The sequence below is a fragment of the Populus trichocarpa genome, chromosome 9 (assembly GCF_000002775.5).
Source record: "Populus trichocarpa isolate Nisqually-1 chromosome 9, P.trichocarpa_v4.1, whole genome shotgun sequence".
In the NCBI taxonomy this organism is placed as follows: Eukaryota; Viridiplantae; Streptophyta; class Magnoliopsida; order Malpighiales; family Salicaceae; genus Populus; species Populus trichocarpa.
In genome coordinates this window covers 7258370-7277717 of record NC_037293.2, presented here as the reverse complement: position 1 = coordinate 7277717, position 19348 = coordinate 7258370, and the positions used below count along the sequence as shown (strand labels likewise).

Here is a 19348-nt window from a genome sequence, read left to right as displayed (position 1 = left end):
AATGACAGGATCCGTCTAACTTACGCAAAAAATAATTTAAAATAACAAGGAAACAGTAACAATGAACAAGTACATTAGTACATGCTGTTTCGTTGTTTCTCGTGCTACACGTACACTGCACTGTACCAAATGCTGATAGTCAGTCGACACCGCCAATATTAGTCGACACCTGTAAAAGCAATTGTAATTTATTTTTTGCGGGTAAAATCGTTAAATCGATGGTAAAAACGCAATTTTATGCGATTTTACCTGATTTTAACGATTTTACTCGATTTAACCCGATTTTACTCATTTTCGAGTTTTATAAACGATTTAGCACGTAAAGCCTACATTGACTCGTAAAATCGTACGATTTTACGAGTTAAATCGCGATTTTAACAACCTTGGTAACAACTTTGTACTGTCTTTTCATCAATCAATCAAATAGGATACCAAGAAGATTACTTTATTTAAAAATATAATTATTAAAATAAAAAAAATTAATTTTTAAAAATTAATTTTAATTTTTAAATATTAAAATGATCTAAAAATATATAAAAAATTTATTTTAAATAAAAAAATTAAAATTTTAAACACGTGTTTCACACAGATTTCCAACCAGTTACTTATTCTTTTTTGTATTATTTTGTTTTATCCATTTCATATCTGGATAGCAACAGGACACTGCCTTAGAGGAATGTAAAGCACGCTAAAGTTATTAAACTCTACTGGTGTTCTAGGTTACCCGTTGTATGAGTTAATTAAATTTAATTTTAAGAGTTTTTTTTAGAAGAATAAAACATTATTTTGAAAGAAAAAAAATAAAAGTCAAAATAGGTTTTTAACCTATTAATTATATATTGTTAGTTGACTTATCAGCTCTTTTATTAATTTAAAACCTAGTATAGACTAGTAATTTAAAACCTAGTATAGACTAGGTTATAAATAAACGGTCAGCAGTTGATCTATCAAACTAAATAAAGTTTAATGATCCCGAGGCCCATAGTCTATCAATTGAGGAGAATAGCATCTTCTTGGGGGCGGTGATGGTGGGTCTCTTGGAGCTATGGCTGGTGAGGTTAGTGGCATCTAGGTTTCGTCATGTGTAAAGGGGAACTCAGTTGCGACGTTTGGGTAAATGAATTACCCAAACCTTGTTGTAACTAAGACGGTGACAAAACCTTGTTTCGTTGGATTCTCCGTGTGGTTGCTGTATATGGCGTAGGGGCTGCTGTATATGGATGTGTTCAGTTGCTTTTTAAAGCATTGTATTAAAATATTTTTAAAAAAATATTTTTAATATTAGCATATTAAAATAATTTAAAAATAAAAAATTTTAAAAAATAAAATGTAATAAAAATAAGTTGAAATTCAATCTCAAATACTCTGCTTTCGTCATGTCCGTATCCTGTATATTCGAGTTGTGTGGTTGTTTTGAGGGTGTCAATTGCCATCACTCTCGTGGCGGGTAGCGCCATCTTCTAGGCCCAGTGGCTTTGTAAGTTTTCGGCATTTTCCACTACCAAGGCCCGTAATATCCTCTGATTTCTTTTTTTTTTTTCTCTGCTTTGGTGCTAATCTCCAAGCACAATTGTTAAGTGTGATTGTGAATACCATTTCACAACGCACTCCATTTTCTATTGGTGTGAGAAGTTTCAGTGACGGATCATCTGGATTTCAGTTTGATCGTTACTATAATTATAAAACGGATTTTAATTTTATAAATCCAAATTCATTTATTACTGATAAACTCAATATTCCAGCTCCCCACTCATCTATAATATAATACTTGGTTATTAAAGGTTATCATTTTCGGTTCGGTTTTTATATATATAAAAAATAACCAAACAAAAAAAAATATTTAAAAAAAAAACGAAAACGGTTCAAACCGACCGGTTTCGGTTCGGTTCTGTTTTTTATAATAAAAACCGGTTCAAACAGGTTTTTCTCGGTTTTTTCTGATTTTTTTTGTTTGGGTTCGGTTCGGTTTTTTCGATTTCAGACTTATAAAACCAAAATCGAACCGGTCAGTTTTTTTAAAATTATAATCGGTTTAATCTGTTTTTTTTTCACGATTCAGTTTTTTCGGTTATTTTTTTTTCTAATTTTCTTTGTTTAATTAATTTTTTGTTTTTTTTTGCTCATCTCTATTGGTTATTCCACCAAATAAATGTTTCCCATAAATAATATATTTTTCACATAGATGTAAATGTGTTGATAATTTATTGGGCAAGCCCTTAAATACATCACCAAACTAGTAGGATAATATCAATTTTGCATCCAAACTATTTTTCATGTTAATTGTATTATCAAACTTTAGACTTTCATCCATTTCTAATAAGAAATGACACCATTCTTTATGGAACTTAATGTTTTTCATTAAATGTTATAATTAATAAAGTTTTTAATAGATAAATCAAAACAGTTTAATGGTAAAATTGATATAAAAAAAATAGTTTGAGTACCAAGTTTGAAGTTTACATTAATTTGTTCTTATAAATATCATCTTTATATCACCCCTCTTTTTTTCTTCTTCTCACATCATAATAATTATAACTCATGATACGTAGAAATGCACCATTTCCAGAACGAGGAAAAAGAAAGTGCATGGTCTGTACTTTAGTGTTGGTTTGAGAATGTGATTACGGTTGTTTTTTAAAGTGTTTTTCGTGTTAAAATACATTAAAATAATATTTTTTATTTTTAAAAAATCATTTTTAAGTCCAAAACATTAAAAAATAATAATTTTCAGTAAAAAAACATTTTTTTTTAAATATGGTTTGCACCACGTTTCTAAACACTACTATCTATTATCTTATCAAATCATCGGTAGTAAAAAATAACGATCTAACCATTTTAATATGTAGATACATTTATTTTGTATGTTGTCGACAAGGTGAAAGGGGAAGAGATTTAATAAAGTTTACTCTTCTAGACAGTAGAGAAATTGAATATAAAAGCAAACCATTTTCTTGCCTCTTCCTATTTCATATATATATATATATATAATTGCGTTCTTGCTCATCTCCTTGAATTTATTTTATTTCAATTTTATAAGGTTTAATAACATTTTCAGTCCATGAACTTTTAATTTTTTTATTTGAGTATATTAACTTTTTTTATTCAAGAATGTGAATTTTTAAATATTTTCCAATCAAGTGTTTTCATCAAAATTCATGTATTTTATGTTAACATCATTGTTATAATTAGGGGCGGAGCTAGAATTTTAGATAGGGGGCTAAATTAAGGAAAGAAATTTAGAGAGGGCAAAATTTAAAATCTTCTAGTTTTAGGGCTAAAATTACAACTTGTAGAATGGAGGCTTGAAAAATAAAATTTCTTGCAGGTGCCGGGCCCCTAAAAAATTATTGATAATTAAGTATTTTTACTTTTATTTTTTTCTACTTGATTGTTTATATTTTCTTTAAAAAATATTTTTTTAATAAAGAAAATATAATTTGATTGATGCTGGAAATATTAAAAAATTATTACATTTTCCACGATACTAAAAAAAAGAAGAGGGAATGGAAGTTGATTCTAGTTAAATGAAAAAAAAAAAACTCAAAAACTATGACTCATAGCCATTACCCTTTTAAATGATATCTCGTCATGTCTATTTCATATACTTTTAAATAGATTCTTTTAATGTTCACTTTACAGTTTTATACAGGTAATATGTGTTCAATACACTACATAAAAAATCACGCGCCCGCGCGAGTGTATATATATATATATATTAATTTTATTTAAATTAGAAAAACATGAATACAACTAGTATATCTTAAAAAATAATTTTTAGACTCGTTCAATTTCCTTTACTTTTAATAATATAATTAAACAAATCTTTATCTTTAATAAAATTATAAGGCTGAAGACTTATATAATTATTAATTTTAGAATTTATAAGATTAGTTGAGATGCGTGCAAAATTATTCAAATATCTATATTAATTAAATAAAAAAATTGTAATTTCAAATTCAAAACTAGATATTAAGGTGATCTCTTGGACCCTTGTCCTTCTTGCAAGGGAGATCTTCTGGAAGTCATTTGTTAATTTATGTGAACCTATTGAATATGAAGCTGGATGATAACACCCACATGATACACACATCGAGGAACCACTTGACCTGCATGGCTTTTTGGCTGGTTATTAAATTATAGATGTTTTATTAATACTTGTGGCTATAGATGTTTATTCTATATATTAAATGTTTTTAATTATAAGAATTTAATAGTACTTGTGAAATAATAAATTGATCAAATATATATATGGAACAACATATTGTTTCCAAGGAGTACAAAGATTAGGCAAAAAAAGAAAGTATTAAAGATGCCTTCCTCAATTTTGTTTTTGTTTTGACAATGATATTTTAATTAAATACAAGTGATCACTTAATTAATTTTATTTTTGCTGACATGACATTTTAATTAATTAAACATCTGAAACAACATCTTGATTAAGATGAAATAACATAATTTTTATGAGAAGCGTAATGGTTTAAGAAAAAAATATTAAAAATGTCTCCTTGATTTTATTTTTGTGTGACATGACTTTTTAATTAAATATAATTTATTATTATGTGAAACAACACAAACTTCCAAAAGAGTGTAATGGTTCATGAAATTTTTTTGTGAAAGGTGTCTCCTTAATTTTATTTTTATTTTGACATGGTGTTTTAATTATATATAATTAATAACCATGTAAAACAGCACAGTTAACTAAAATGAAAGAATAAAACCTTTATATATGAGGAGTATGATAATTCAGAAAAAAATAAAATATTAAAAGTGTGTTTTAAATTTATTTATTTATTTTTTGACATGATATTTTAATTAAAATGAAACAACAAAACATTTTCGGAGCAATATTTCAAAATGCGTGAGTGCGCAAAGTATAAAATCTCAAATATTAAACATAGCAGTTCAACAACCACAACTGAGAAGAGTCTCAGAGTTTAAATTAATATTATAAAGATAGTTGTATAATAATTGTTTCAGTACTATTTAATTTAAAGGAAAATACCATGTGGAAATTATATATACGACCTGCCCCCTGATTATCCAATAAGAAAAATATGATACTGACCCGATCCGATATATCTGACAAACAGCAACAGAGCTATACCCACCCCGACCACTCTCCGCTGCCATCCCTAAAATGGAATTAAATGAAAGTAATTGCTTCTGGAGATGTCTGTGGTGCGCTTGGCTTTCTGATCAATCCTGTCCCGTCTGTTTTCCCTATTTTCACTTGCAGTCTTGGCTCAATTTATGAGACAGATCATAAGAAGCACAATTTATGCAGTTATATGGTTTTGCTGAAGAGTGGTTCTGAGATGGAGAAATTGGAGGCAGTACCATACCTAAATTTATTACAGTTTTGCACGAAGTGGGTGCTCTCTGATTGTTTAATACAAAAAGCAAAAAGCTTCAGCTAAAAAATATATATACGGATTCAATCAGGACATGCATGTATGCAAACAATGTATATAAAATTAACTACAACTCACAGCCACAAGTTAGCGATATTCCTCAAGAATATTTCTCGGGGAGTTAATTGTCCATCGATCCTTCATAATCTCATGATCACTTGCAGTGCAGTGAAACTCGATCTTGTGCAACACCATCATGTATCAATCCTCCTCCGTTTCCATAACTACAAAAAGTTAAACCTTTTCCCTGCATGGTGGAGTCTTAATCATCCTCTGATTCGGGAGTCCTACCAGCTCGCTTGAGACAAGGAACGAGTACAAGTGATATAAGGAAGATAAAGAAGATGCCAACAACAACAAACATCAAGATTTCACCATGCAAGCCAAAATGCTTATCATGAAAATAAAGAGGCGTTCCTTGTTGTGGTGGTGTATACGTTGTAACCACGGCGGCAGCAGGTGATGATGAGGTTTGTGGCTTTGGGGATATCCATGAGGTTTTCATATCTGCTAGCAGTAGTGATTTCTTCATTTTGCAGGGAATATATGAAATGGATGACTCTGGTGCAAGTCCAACTATGCAAGGAAACTTGATTTGTTTTCTACAATTTGACTAATGCCATAAAAAAGATCTCTTCTGAACTGGTTTTGTTCTTTTCTCCCACGGGAATTCCTTGAAGAGGGTGGTAATTGTAATTGACACGGTGTGAATTCTTTTTCTCACATCCTCTCACTGTCTTGGTGAGTTTCGGATAGGAAATTCGACTTGTGACTTGTCATTGTATACGCCATGTTTTATGGTCCCGGATAAATCCACGATGCCCAGAGCTTTCAACAAGTTATGGACAGCAGTGACTGGTAAATTGGTCCAAAGTCTAGCTCATGGTAAATTGGTCCAAAGTCTAGCTCAAGCCCCATACAGTTGCTGGTGCGGGTTCATGAAAATTTCTACATTTTCCCACAAGCTAAGATGGGAATTATATGGGGATTTTTTTAGAATTTTTTTCAACCCGAGAAAGAGATTTAAAAAATGCCCACCGAGATGTCTTGTGTCGCCTCTCCACCTAACTTCTATTTTTTCAATTGAAGAGAGAGAAACAAAACGTGTAATTTCAGGGTATGACAGTATGGACATGTCACATGCAATCCAAATCTCTGAAGCTAAATTATCAGAAGGTCCACTTGTAAGAACATTATCTTAGGCAAATTTCCCGTTTATATCTTGTGCATACGAGTCTGCAGAGCAGTGGGCACAAGTTGAATGATCAACGTAATGAGAATTAATATTTACCATTTTTTTTTTAATTCAATGTCACCGATTGTGATCTCAAAGTTCTTAAGATAAGCACGGCCGCCATTTATATGATGCTTTGTTAATGCTGTCTCCAGCAATCACTAAAAATTAAGAAAAATAAAATGTTATGTCCATAAATTCAACTATTGTTGAGTCACAAAACATAATCCACATTGTTACTGGAACATCACGGGACTTATGCCTTCCAGGTATTTTGGATTGATAATCTCTTCGCAGAATGAACCATACTTTAGGTTGGTGAAGTGAAATCAACATAGTATTTGTCAGTGGAAAACCATGGAAAAAAAAAACACAAAAACAACTAAACGTGGACAGGTGGGTTGTTTCTTGTCTCGGAAATAATCCAAATTTGAGAGAGGACACTCCCACCGGTCTTTCAAATCTTTATGAATATTATCACAGATTTTCTCTAATTTCTTCGACATGTCATATGGATTGAAAGGTTAATTTGGACTTAAACGGCCCTTCTTTCTTCAAATTATCACTTATAATGGAGAAAATTGAAGAAAAAATCTGAGTAGAGGTGACTTCCCTTGTGTTCAAGGCTGTTTATGCAGCCTTGAACCCATATGGGTGTATACATAGAAATGGATGGTAGAGTGATTAGTGTGTTTGTCATCTATGATTCTAGACTACCTGGAGATATGAATCCAAAGTAACAAAGGATCATTGCAAAAACTATTTAAGATCTAGGTTTTATGGATTCTGTGCTATAATATAACAAATTTTTATGGGATCTGTGGCCAAAAAGCGTGCCCTTGTTTAATGTGCAATCACTAGATTTTGGCTCTAATTTTTCAATATATTCCCACAAATTAAAAAATACAAAAAATTCACCAAAAAAAAAAAGTATTTTCAACGTTATTCACCTAATTTTCAGATATCTTGTAATTTTCAACCTTTTTGCCTATTTTTAGTTTTTTACCATCTGAGCTTTTAATCATTCTGAAATTTACAGACCCCAATTAATAACTTTAAAAAATAAACCAAAAATATAACCAGTATGTTTATAGTTTTAGTTAAAAAAATCAGAAATTACAAAAAAAAAAAAAAAAAAATAGGTAAAGAGGGACTGCAAAAATGGGGAAGAGACAAGAGGAAAACACGCCCCCAAACATGGAAAAGAAAATTAGAAGAGAGTCAGTGCATTGAATGTGGTGCGCCATATCCGGTGTATTAAATGCACTGACAATATTACAGTACATTAAAATAATATTTAATTATTATTATGAGATAAAAAAAAAGTAGTACAAATATAAATGTATTTAGTTGAATAAATAAAAATAATGATATAAATTTATTTATTTTTAAAAAAGAAAGTACATAAAAAACTTATCTCAAAAGATAATATTTTTATTTTTAAAATATTTATGTAAAAATTTTTTAATTTAAAAATATCTAACTAGGACATATATTAATAAAAATAATAATTATTATAATTTTAAAACTCAACTCGGTTGATTCTAAACAAAACTCAGATTACTTGTCACGAGTCGAGCTAATTCAAATTAATATAATAATAAAAATAATTATTATTATAGTTTTAAAATTCAATTCAAATAATTAATTTAAAATAAGATCCGAGTCATGAGTGATGTTAATTATTACTCAAATTAAAATAATAATTATTATAATTTTAAAATATAATGAGGTTAAAGGGCTAACATAAAATAAAAATAAAATATTTGTTTAAATATTTTATTGTCAAAGATAAATAAAACAAAATAAAATATAAAAACATTATTTTACTATTAATATTTATTATGGTTAAATTTATATATTTAAAATAATTATATTTTATTATTTTAATTTATAATGACCGTTGAAAACAAAAGAACCGTCCCCCGCCCTCTCGACCGGCCAAGACCATCGTCTGCACCCTCTCGACCAGCAACAGTGCCGCCAAGGCAGGAAACCCATCTCGACATCCTTCCTCACTCCCCAAAACAAGTAAAAAGTAAAACCCGTGACCTCTCTCTCCCATTTTTTTTTTAAAAAACAAAAAATTCCCAAACCCCCCCTGGTCTATCCCTTCTCCCAAAAGACTAAGAAAATTCTCCACATTTTTTTTAATCATCGCCGGCCATAACCTCACACTTCACCATCACAGCCCATAAACCGCTGTCACGGTAGACCAGCCACCACACCAGCGTCAACCACGCCAAGACCAGCCCCAAGGTGTCTCCTCCTCGCTGCTCCATCCTTCCATTTTCAACCAAAATGACAGCCCTCTCTCTCGGCTTCCACCACCCATATAGTCAACACCCTTCTTCTCCACGGACATGGCAACTGACAGCAGAAGCACCCGCCCTTAACAACTCCCTCTGGCAGCAGCTATCCTCCTCAACCCAATGGCAACCGAAATCAACAACCCCATTCCTCTCTATTTTGGCCGAAACCCATCACCCTCATCACCAAAGCCACCGGCAGCCACTAGTCTCCACCCTTTTCCCTCACCATCCGACGCCACCACCTCCACCGCGATTGCCCAACAAAACCAGACCAGCCCCTCCCAACAAAACCAACCCAGCACTCGACATCAGCCTCGTCTCATCAACCCGACACCCACCAACGGAACCAACCAAGCAGCTGACAGCACCACTGTCCACTTCCATCCAGCAGCTTCAACCAGACTCCAGCCACCTAAACAGATTGATTTTCAAAACCCAATTAATTTTTGAACAATTTTTAGCAATTTATGAATTTTCATATGATTGAAATGGTTTTTAAAGTGTTTTTATTTGAAAATATATTAAAATAATATATTTTTTAATTTTTAAAAATTAATTTTAATATTAATACATTAAAATAATCTAAAAATATAAAAAAATTCGGGGCATTTTTTTCTCTCCATGTCCAATTTGAAGATGAATATCCCTATTAGATCATCCAGGGTTATACTAAGGTTGAATTGTCTACTCTAGATCCAGTGAAATAGTGAATTACATGACATGTCCAAACATGAAAGAATACAATCTACACTTGAGCTCTAGTTGGCCGGAGGAGCTCTATGTCACATAGGACTTTAGGCTTGTATTTCTTATGAGTCTCACCTCGCCTTGAATTTCACCACATGGATAGTGTGGACAGAGTATAACCCGAGCTTATTATATAGTCTTGAACCTGTATTTGTGTGTCCATGCAAACGAGAGAGTAGAGTAATTAATGTGCTTGTTATCTATAATTCTGGACTACTTGAAGACATAGATCTAAAGTAATAATGGGCCAATGTAAAAACTATTTGGGTTCTAGCTTTTCTATACTATTGATGATGATAACAAAACCATTTTTCAAAGGATACATAACTAAAAAAACATGCCTTCATTTAACGTATGCATGCTCTATCTTCATGGTTGGTTACAAGTATACCATTTTTTACCCCAAAATAATACACTTTGGGTGCAGCGGTAGGCTTCAAGATATGTGTGATTGGTTCAGTATTGAGTCTACAAGGGATTACAAAGAACCTTTCACCTAGGATTGTTATTTTGTCGGGCTGGACAGCCCGGGTTCAGCGAATCACATGATATAATGTCTGGGCGTGAAAGAATACAGTCTACACTTGAGTTCGCACATCACGTATCAAACGTAGTGCGCTCGATGTGAAAAATGGACCGCTGATTGAAAACTCGAGGGAATTTGTGAACCGCATTTGCAAGAGATGACGCAAACCCCATAAGTCATCATTTTGTGAGCTAAAACGTTTTGATATTTTTTTTCAAAGGGATGCTAATGTTGAGATGGACTGGACCGCTGGCTTTTAAGATGCGATTCTACTGGTTGTAATTTATACATGTTAGTTATAGCGTTCGGTACCTGGATTTGGACATTTCGGTTTAATAGTTTCACTCTCTTTTTTCGATTTTTGGGTATAGAAAATAAAATAAAAGAAACCAAACTATTGACCGAGCAACACCAGAAGCATATGCAAAGATAGCAAGAAGGAGATCTGGCAAATTAATAATCAGCATAAACATTTGCTTCACGAGAAACATAGATTAATGGAATAATTAAGACCAATCTTGACGTATAAGGGTCTGAATATCAAGAATCGAAGAGAATTGTGGGTGGAACAGAAATATTCAGTACAACTTACCAAATATCTTCTTGAAAGTCAGATTCAAGGATCACATAGCAACAACTCAGATTCAAGACAATCTAAAGTCCTTGGCGCATACTATTATTAACATACGTGTAATCTACACGATTTCTATACAAGTTTTTTCTAAAATGTATTACATAAAAAAATATACACTTTCTCCAAGTGGGTTCTGTATCGTGTGAAGTGTGGAAAATTCTTGTCAGATGTGGACTTCCAAGGATAAGGTGTGGGATCCCATTGTCCGCTGCGAAGAAATCACCAAAAGAAAGGGAGCGTATGGTCTTCCAAGGATAAGGTGTGAGATCCCATTGTTAGATGTGGACTTCCATGGCGAAGAAATCATCAAATGAAAGGGAGGGTGTGGTCTTCCAAGGATAAGGCGTGGGATCCTATGGTCAGGTGTGGACTTCCATTGCGAAGTATGGACTGCGAGCCTTAGTTGTGGATTCCCGTGAGAAGAAGCCAACTTCCACAATTTTTTTAACATAAAATGATCAACTTCACGGAGAAAAATATTATAAAAACAAAAAAAACTTCACTTGGAAAAAATATAGGTCGATGACTTTGGAGGCCTTATAAAGGTATAATGACATTCAGATTTTGAAAAATTGGTTTAAAAACATGATTAATAAGTATATTTAAAGTCAAAATAAATACAATATTTTTTAACATGATTTTTCACATAAAACGTTAATATGTTTAGAACTTATTATGAATTAATGAGAAATTAATATTAGAAAATCACGTACAATTTTAAAACCAAAAAGTTATTGTATTTTATATCGAAAGATTACACTTGGGTTTGGATTAATTATAAAATAATATTTAAATTCAGAAAATTGTGTTTGTTGACTGCTCATGAATAATTGCATGTCTAGCTTCACTGAATCTGTTAAATTCAATACTTATAAAAAATTTCATTTGTAAATTAAAAAGCTTACATAAATTTTTAATTACATAAATCAAGAATGTAAATAAATAATTAAAAACACAATTAAAAAAATTAAAAAAATATATAAATTAAAATATTTAATTTTACAGAAAACGGTTAAATTTATTATATAGAACTACCCCAGAAGACAATATTTTCACATAATCCACCACAATATATATATATATATATATATATATATATATATATATATATATTCTTCAAGATTTATTGCTGGCACTACACGCCATCAATGCTAAATGCACCACTGCACATTCTATTTATACTAGCAATAAAATCCTTTCATAACAAAAAATCATTTCAAAGTCGTATATATTACTTTTAGTTTCGAAGATGAGCTTGGTATCTGCAGCGATCACAACTACTTTCCAAGGGTGCCCGTTTGGTAATACATTTAAAAAGTATTTGTGAAAAAACTTAATTTTTTTTTAAAATTAATATATTATTAATATTTTTAAAATATTTTGATGTGCTGATCTCAAAAATAATTTTTAAAAATAAAAAAATATTATTAACATGAAAAATATTTTAAAAAATAACTATAATTAGACTCCAAACATGCATACATTAAACATGCATACATTTAATTCTAACGGGCTCGAAAGTCTGTATATGAACCTAAAGATTATGGACTTTTGCATCCTATACAGAGTTAAAAATAAAATAAAAATACAGATACATGAAGGATTCAAGCATCCATCTCACCCAAACTAAATTTGATCAAGTTTAACATCTGATTCGATCGAAATTAAACCATACAAAAATAATTGGACTTTACGACAATCCGTTTAAGTTGCACGTGTGTAAGGTTGATCTTTCCCCGTACTTGATTGGTTCCGACTTCCGAGTCTGAAACTGAACTGTACGGATGAGATGAGATTTGACTGTTATTGTAATTTCCAAAACTCTGAGGGACGATTATATATTTATGTCCAATGCAAGCGAACAGGGATATATCTGTAATTACGTCCAAAATCTTATTTCATAAACAGTGGCGAGCCGCTATTGGTTCTTTGTGGGTCGCGCGAAGTAGAAGATCCCCACTAACTTCTCTTTCCTTGCAAATCAAAACCAAAACTGACAAGAGAAGGCACTAGCAAAATACCTCCCTCTCTTCGTAAAGACTACGTCGTTTCAATCTGTAAGTGAGCCATTTCAATCCCATGTCATACATTGATTTGTCCATTGCAACTTTAATTTTTATTGTGGGTTTCCAGGTTTTTAGCTGATTAATCGAGTTACTTAATCCAATCTAAAATCTGGGAGTGATAAACTTTAATTTGGAGTGGACTATTGCGATTTTTTTAAAAAGTTTGATCCTTTAGATCTGTCGTGAAGAATCTAGGATTTGATGATTTTGTATTCTATTTTGCCAGGTAGTGCAGTTTTTGTGTCATAAAGGTCCATGTCAGTGCCCAACGAGGATAACATGTCTCCTCATACCCAGGTATTCATTTTCTTGGAAAATTTATACGATTTTGTTACCATTCTGTTATCAGTAGTTTTATAATGTCTAAGTAATCTACCATTGATAATATTTATGATTTCTTGTTAAATATAAAATATTGTTGTCAAAGGTTGTGTGTTATTATTGATGGGATTCGATCATTGCGTGTTTTTTTTTTTTTTTGAAGAGAAATTCTGCGCAGTCTCTGCTGATAGAGATGTTTTATTGTTACCACATGCGATCGGGTATCAATGTTAGACCGTAGAGGCATATGTAATACATTCACTATCATGATTGCAATTAAACTCTGCATAGCATTACTCTTTTTTGGAAAAAAATGATTTCAAGTTAAAACCTATTTAAGGAAAGGAAAGGAAGGAAGGAAGAAACTTATGGTGTAAGTTGAATCTCTGCCATTCTCCATGGAGAACTAGTTAGGTAAATAAAGAGCTGCAGATTTATTACCTAAAGTTGCTTCTGCTCTATTTCCTCTTTTGCTTATGAGCCATGACTCATTTGTTCCCCTTCGGAATTGAACCCTCCATGACCTGTCACTCAAGCTCTTATTTTGCTCTTCTCATGTATGCTCTTTTGATGTGCTTGCTCATATACAATTCTAGTATGTGTTTTTCATGGTTGTAAATGTTTTGATTACAGCTTTCATCCCATTTTTTTGGGGAGCTCCTTGATTCCATAATTGTTGATGTTGCCTCTGAGTGTCATCGGATAGCGAGGTTGGGTCTTGATCGCAATTTGGAGGAAGAGGAAGAAGAATTGAGGCTGTCAGCACAAGCTCGTGTTACAGTAGCTGATCCTAGTAATAGTGGTGAAACCAATGGCAAGTATGTTGTAGACATATTTGGACAAACACATCCAAGTGTTGCAAATGAAGTGTTTGATTGCATGAATTGTGGGAGACCGATCGTGGCTGGGAGATTTGCTCCTCATTTGGAGAAGTGCATGGGAAAGGTGAACCTTTGACTGTTAATATGCGTGGCTGTGTTATCATTTTTTATGATGATAACTAGTTTTGTTTTTCCCAGTAAGAACCACGTCATGGTTCGGTATAAATTCTGGCGAGTATCAGTTGGTATTCTGCTTGCCAGAATTCTCCAATTTTCATTTTATGAAAACGCCTTCTGTGCTTAAGAGGTTTGTATTAGATTTCTGTTTTACATCATTGATATGCTTTTGGTCTTCTATACAGGGTAGGAAGGCTCGTGTCAAGGCCACAAGAAGTAGCACAGCAGCACAGAACCGGTACTCACGAGGCAGTCCTGTTTCTGCACACTCCTCTTATTCAAATTCAACCGGCACAAACAGGTTATCAAATGGAACATACAATCACACAGTCGAAGAGTACTCAAATGGAACATGTGAAGAGCCATGAATCAAGCATGAGTGATGGCAGGCTGATTTCATGACATAAGAGCAACTACAACCAATGCGGGTTCTTTTGTTTTCTTAAAGGTAATACTAGAAGAGGATTTAAAGGCACAATCTTTCTGTAAATATTGCAAATGAATCATTTGCTGTTTGAAACTTCGAGTCTGGAATGAGAACAAAACCACCTGCTGCTATTGGATAGGAAATTATTGACAACTCACTTGCATATCTTTTCCCTGCTAATCCCTCAATTTAAAGGGCAGCTTCTATGCCAACGAGACGTGAAAGTTCAATCTTCATACACCTCATTAGTAGAAATTTGGGAAGGGGAATAGCTAAGGGGCTAAAGGTGTCAAAGAAGTGCTGAGCACACTAAACTCCTGCAGTTCCTGCCTTCGACGGATTCCATTCCCAATTTCATTTCTCAACAAAAAAAGGTCCAATAATGAAGATCATGTGAAATGGGAAAAGCTATCGCTCCGCTGGATAAAAATTTAATGAATTATAGCCAAAAAAACTGGATTTAAGCTCACTGGTTTGTTTTTTTTTTGGTGTAGCAATAATATTATCCGGCTCGTCCTTGAAAAGAAAAATTCGGCTATTCTGATGAGAAACAAAATCATAAGAAAACAAAGAGATAGGCATCGAAAGAGAAAGGAAAAGTGAAAAGGAAATTCTGTTGACATTATTATTATTAAATCATTTTAATGCCCTGGTCTTTGCTCTCTAATTTCCAGCCGGTTAAATCAACTGAAAGCTCCGTGTAACGGTTGGAATAATATTATTGTGTAGCAATAATATTGGGGAATTGTTTCTCCTACTCAATTCTTTCAGGTGGGTAACGGTTGGAAGAAGCAACTGCACTTAAATTGCATGTTTAATTGTGCCGTGTTACGTTGAGATTTGAAGGCCTAGACTTGTATAGGGTGGAAGGGTGGACATTAGTCTATAAGAAAGGAAGCATTTAGACCACTGATTATCTTCTGTCGCGAAGCTCAGATATTTTTTTAAAATAAAGCTATGGTTCTGCTGTAAGAATATGTTGTGAAAACGTGATCAACAAGGTGATTTTTCTTAAAAAAAGAAAAGAAAAGTCTTTTGAAGTGTGCAGCGGCAATCTGGCATCATTTTTACCCAAGGAAAGGAGCACCATAAGTACTGTAGATGAACGCAAGTGCAGTGTCCAGGAAGATGATTTCAAAACTCAACCAAAACGAAAGTGGTAAAGTGCAGCCGCAGTCTGGGTAGATATGGGATAGGGTGGGGGTGTTTCTAGCTCTACCCAAAATATATAAATATATGAAGGCTGATCATGTTGGTTTTGTTTGAGACTTTTGGGTGTGCATTCGAAAATGGTTTTCATGTCTCAGACCACAAACTTAGAGATGGTTCCCGCAATGCTTCCCAAGCATAATTCGTCCATGTATAAGAAGGCAAACGGATGAGACGAGACAAGTTGCTCATCTATTATAAGCAAAGCCATATTTACAGATATAGAAGCGGTTCGAATATGCCCCTCCATTTCTCGGCAAAAACAGCACTCTGTGACCAAAAGAGCATAAGATGCTACACAATACGGGTTTCAAGCCCTATGGGAATACACAATCCATTGTGAATTTGTACAAAACCAACCAGTGAACAGAACTCATGGTTAGTCAAACAGCTCCCAGTCCTGAGTTACTTTAGTGGCAGATTGTATTGGAACTGGGGCACTCAGGCTTCCAACTCCAGACGCAAATGTCTCCCATTTGGTAGTCACTGATACTGCACTGCTACTATTGCTGAAGGGGTTAGAGTTTCGTACTTTCAAATTGTCAAGAGTGTCCACAAAGCTCTGGATTCGACGAACCTGCACATGAAAATTCGAATTTATATATCATCATTTTGACACAGAACTGCACTGAACAACATATTAGTCGTCATGTTTTGGACCGAATAGGAGCGATCCCGATAATGCAAGGACTCGAATAAAAAAAAAAGTGGACAGCAGGGTCATCACCTTGGCAGCCTATGGTATAGCAAGTAATGGTGAAGCGATGGTCACACGAGTCAAGTAGTGTTTATGGGAAATAATTAAAGGGCCATTAGGGGTGAAAAAATCTCTACTCTTTCGTACATAAATGCCAGAAGGATAATCACATCAGAGGACCTTTCTTTTCAAGAACAGAGGCACAACAATTGATTCATCAGCAAGCACTATTCTCTTTACACTTTCCAACTCTCCTTCTTTGTCTTTTTTGTTTAGTGGGAGTGGGAAAGCATGATTAATCAATATGATCTGAAAATTTATAACCCAGTTGAAATAGCCCATTAATCAGGACAAACATAGGCTCCAACTTATCCTATGCTGTCTTTCAATCATTTAATTCCACTTTCCAGCATTGTTTTACGAATAGCATAGATCACTTCAAGCTTTTGTGCACATAAAGAGCAAGCATCTTTCAAACCCACACCGAATACTGATTTCTGACTCGGGACATGGAACAAGCTATAGGTGCAAAACAGTTTCCCTCTTGCTTTTTGAACGAACTAAGATAGACAATCACAGAACATCAGCGAAGGAAAAAATTAGCAAGTAGGGCAGCGTTATTAATAACCTCAATCCTTCTCTGCACCTTTGCTTCTCCATTAGCCTCAATTGAATCCAGTTTAAGCAACTGTATCATAAGCAATTCTGTCAAGACAACAAATTCTTTGTCTGCAATCGCAGTGCCACTGCAAAATGTTGTCTCCAATGCAACAACCTAAGAAATCATTAGCACATCGATAACCAACAAGTTACCTAATTTGCCATAAAAAAAAGGCTTTAACTTTTATCTCAATGGAAAGCTAACCTTCTCGCAAAGTTTATCAACCTCTGCCCTCACTCTGGCAACAGCTTCACAGGCTTCAAACGTACCCTGATTTCTCTTCATCTCCTCGAGCTTCCTCTCTTTGCTAGCTGGATCCTCAAAAAGTATCACCTTTGACATGTCTTTTACACCTACCATGTGCAAATATTCATCATTCTCCCTTTCTTTGCCTCTAAACAATAATCTCTGCTCTTGAGGCTCCAAGCCAGTCTCATTGGCAAGAACCTTTTTCAAATCCCCTTCAATTCAACAAAATACAGCAATTAAGGATCAACTTCAGAATGCAGAATAAGGGACAACATAATGTTGCAACCTATACCCAGTGGGCAGTCTAATATTAGACAATCAAGCTAAACTCAAACAACCTCAGAACCATCAAATTGCATGCAAGAATGAGAGGGACCATACAATGAACGAACGAACGCAAATGATCATGATCAATGTACATCTCCGTAAGGTTAACTTAAGCAAAATCAATTTTTAAGTACGAATTTTTGTTCCTTGGCAAATATGCATTGCATCTTGAAAAAGTAGAAATAAAAGCCAAAAGGCTTGTTCAATGAAGGGAAAAAAAAAACAACATTACATAAAAATGCTACAAAATCTATCGCCGATCACGGCTAGATCATTCTCGTTAATTGCGAAACAACCATTAAAATAAAAACTAGGACCAACCACAGTTTTGTCTCTGATCCCACTTTCAAGAAATGAACAGCAAAGTAAAACCCCAGAAGGAAAAAAATAAGATCCTGGCATTTTATCCAATGGGGTCAAACCAAAATAAAGCAAATCACACGCACAATTAATTCCAGTGACAGATGTTTACCAAAAGTGGATTGAGCAGGGACATCAGTATCATAGTGACATGAGCCATGAGAGACCTTGATCTTGATCATAGGCCCAGAAGAGCCAACCCCAACATCTCTCTTTTGAACAAGCATGCCACCAGGCCTAAGTTCCCAGTCTATCTCCCTGTAGTTAAACTCCCTTGTCTCTGTACCTTTTGAAGTTGAGCTTTTCATGGTCAAGAAACGGGGTCAAGAATCATAAAGAAGTATACAATTTGAAGAAAAGTGAAAAAGGTTGAAGTTTGGTTGAGAGAAAGGTCATTGTAGTAGCAAAACAGGATTATTGAGTAAGCAAACAAAAAAGAAGCTTTAAGACAAAGACTTGTCAGCAGACTTTAGAGCTTAGCGGTTGGTCGGTTTCTGTCCGTTTGAAGTCATAAAAGAAACTTGATATGGTACATGACACTCTATTTTCAGGGCGTTCAATTATCTTGAAGTGCTTTTGTCAAGATCACATTATACAAGGCATTGTTAATGGCTGAGCGTTTAAAAATTTTCGAAATTTTATGCGATCCCATACCAAATATACACTTCCTGTTTTTCCAAATACTTGATAAAAGATGATAATCCAAAGAGGCAATTAAAGCAGGGAACAACTATAGAGATTTAACAAATCTCAATCTAATAGAAATCAATAAATTAAAAATCTATTCTTTTGCTTTATCGAAGGCCCGTTGTTGAAATAAATTACCAAGAATTGAAGTGTAAAATCAAGAAAGGAATAAGTATTCCTAACCCCAGACCAACCCTTTAAAATTATATTAAAAAAACAAAAATATTTCTAAATATATTATTATCGTTTTAAATATTTTAACGTTAATAAATATTTTATTTATAACATCCTCATCCAATAAATCTTTGTTATTTATTTGGATTAATTTAAGTGACCCTGTTAATATTTGAACGATAAATTCCTACTTTTCTTTTCTTTTCTTTTCCAGAACTGTACTTATTTAATAAAAACTCGATGATTAATAAAAATATATTTTAGTTTTAAAAAATTATTCAATATAATATAATAAATATATTTTTTAA

The 19348-nt window shown here is 33.3% G+C and overlaps 2 protein-coding genes across 2 annotated transcripts; one reads left to right on the top strand and one right to left on the bottom strand.

The window, feature by feature from the left end:
- Positions 1–12767: 12767 nt before the first annotated feature.
- LOC7475005 (SAGA-associated factor 11) lies at positions 12768–14829 on the top strand. Its single transcript, XM_002313206.4, has 4 exons — positions 12768–12921; positions 13157–13227; positions 13885–14196; positions 14435–14829. The coding sequence occupies exons 2-4, from the start codon at positions 13186–13188 to the stop codon at positions 14615–14617; spliced, it is 537 nt and encodes a 178-aa protein (XP_002313242.3). The 5' UTR covers positions 12768–12921; positions 13157–13185; the 3' UTR covers positions 14618–14829.
- Positions 14830–16055: 1226 nt separating this feature from the next.
- Positions 16056–18630, bottom strand: LOC7475006 (BAG family molecular chaperone regulator 4). Its single transcript, XM_002313943.4, has 4 exons — positions 18292–18630; positions 17448–17704; positions 17211–17357; positions 16056–16462 (listed from the first exon to the last, which is right to left on the bottom strand). The coding sequence occupies exons 1-4, from the start codon at positions 18485–18487 to the stop codon at positions 16265–16267; spliced, it is 798 nt and encodes a 265-aa protein (XP_002313979.1). The 5' UTR covers positions 18488–18630; the 3' UTR covers positions 16056–16264.
- Between the last annotated feature and the right edge of the window lie 718 nt (positions 18631–19348).

Excerpts from the sequence above, each read along its gene's own strand:
- LOC7475005 (XM_002313206.4), top strand. The coding sequence starts at position 13,186 with ATGTCAGTGCCCAACGAGGATAACATGTCTCCTCATACCCAG. Across the intron at positions 13,228-13,884 it reads ACATGTCTCCTCATACCCAG|CTTTCATCCCATTTTTTTGG; the intron begins GTATTCATTTTC and ends TTTTGATTACAG. Across the intron at positions 14,197-14,434 it reads TGGAGAAGTGCATGGGAAAG|GGTAGGAAGGCTCGTGTCAA; the intron begins GTGAACCTTTGA and ends TCTTCTATACAG.
- LOC7475006 (XM_002313943.4), bottom strand. The coding sequence starts at position 18,487 with ATGAAAAGCTCAACTTCAAAAGGTACAGAGACAAGGGAGTTTAACTAC. Across the intron at positions 17,705-18,291 it reads CCCTGCTCAATCCACTTTTG|GGGATTTGAAAAAGGTTCTT; the intron begins GTAAACATCTGT and ends GTTGAATTGAAG. Across the intron at positions 17,358-17,447 it reads TTGATAAACTTTGCGAGAAG|GTTGTTGCATTGGAGACAAC; the intron begins GTTAGCTTTCCA and ends ATGATTTCTTAG.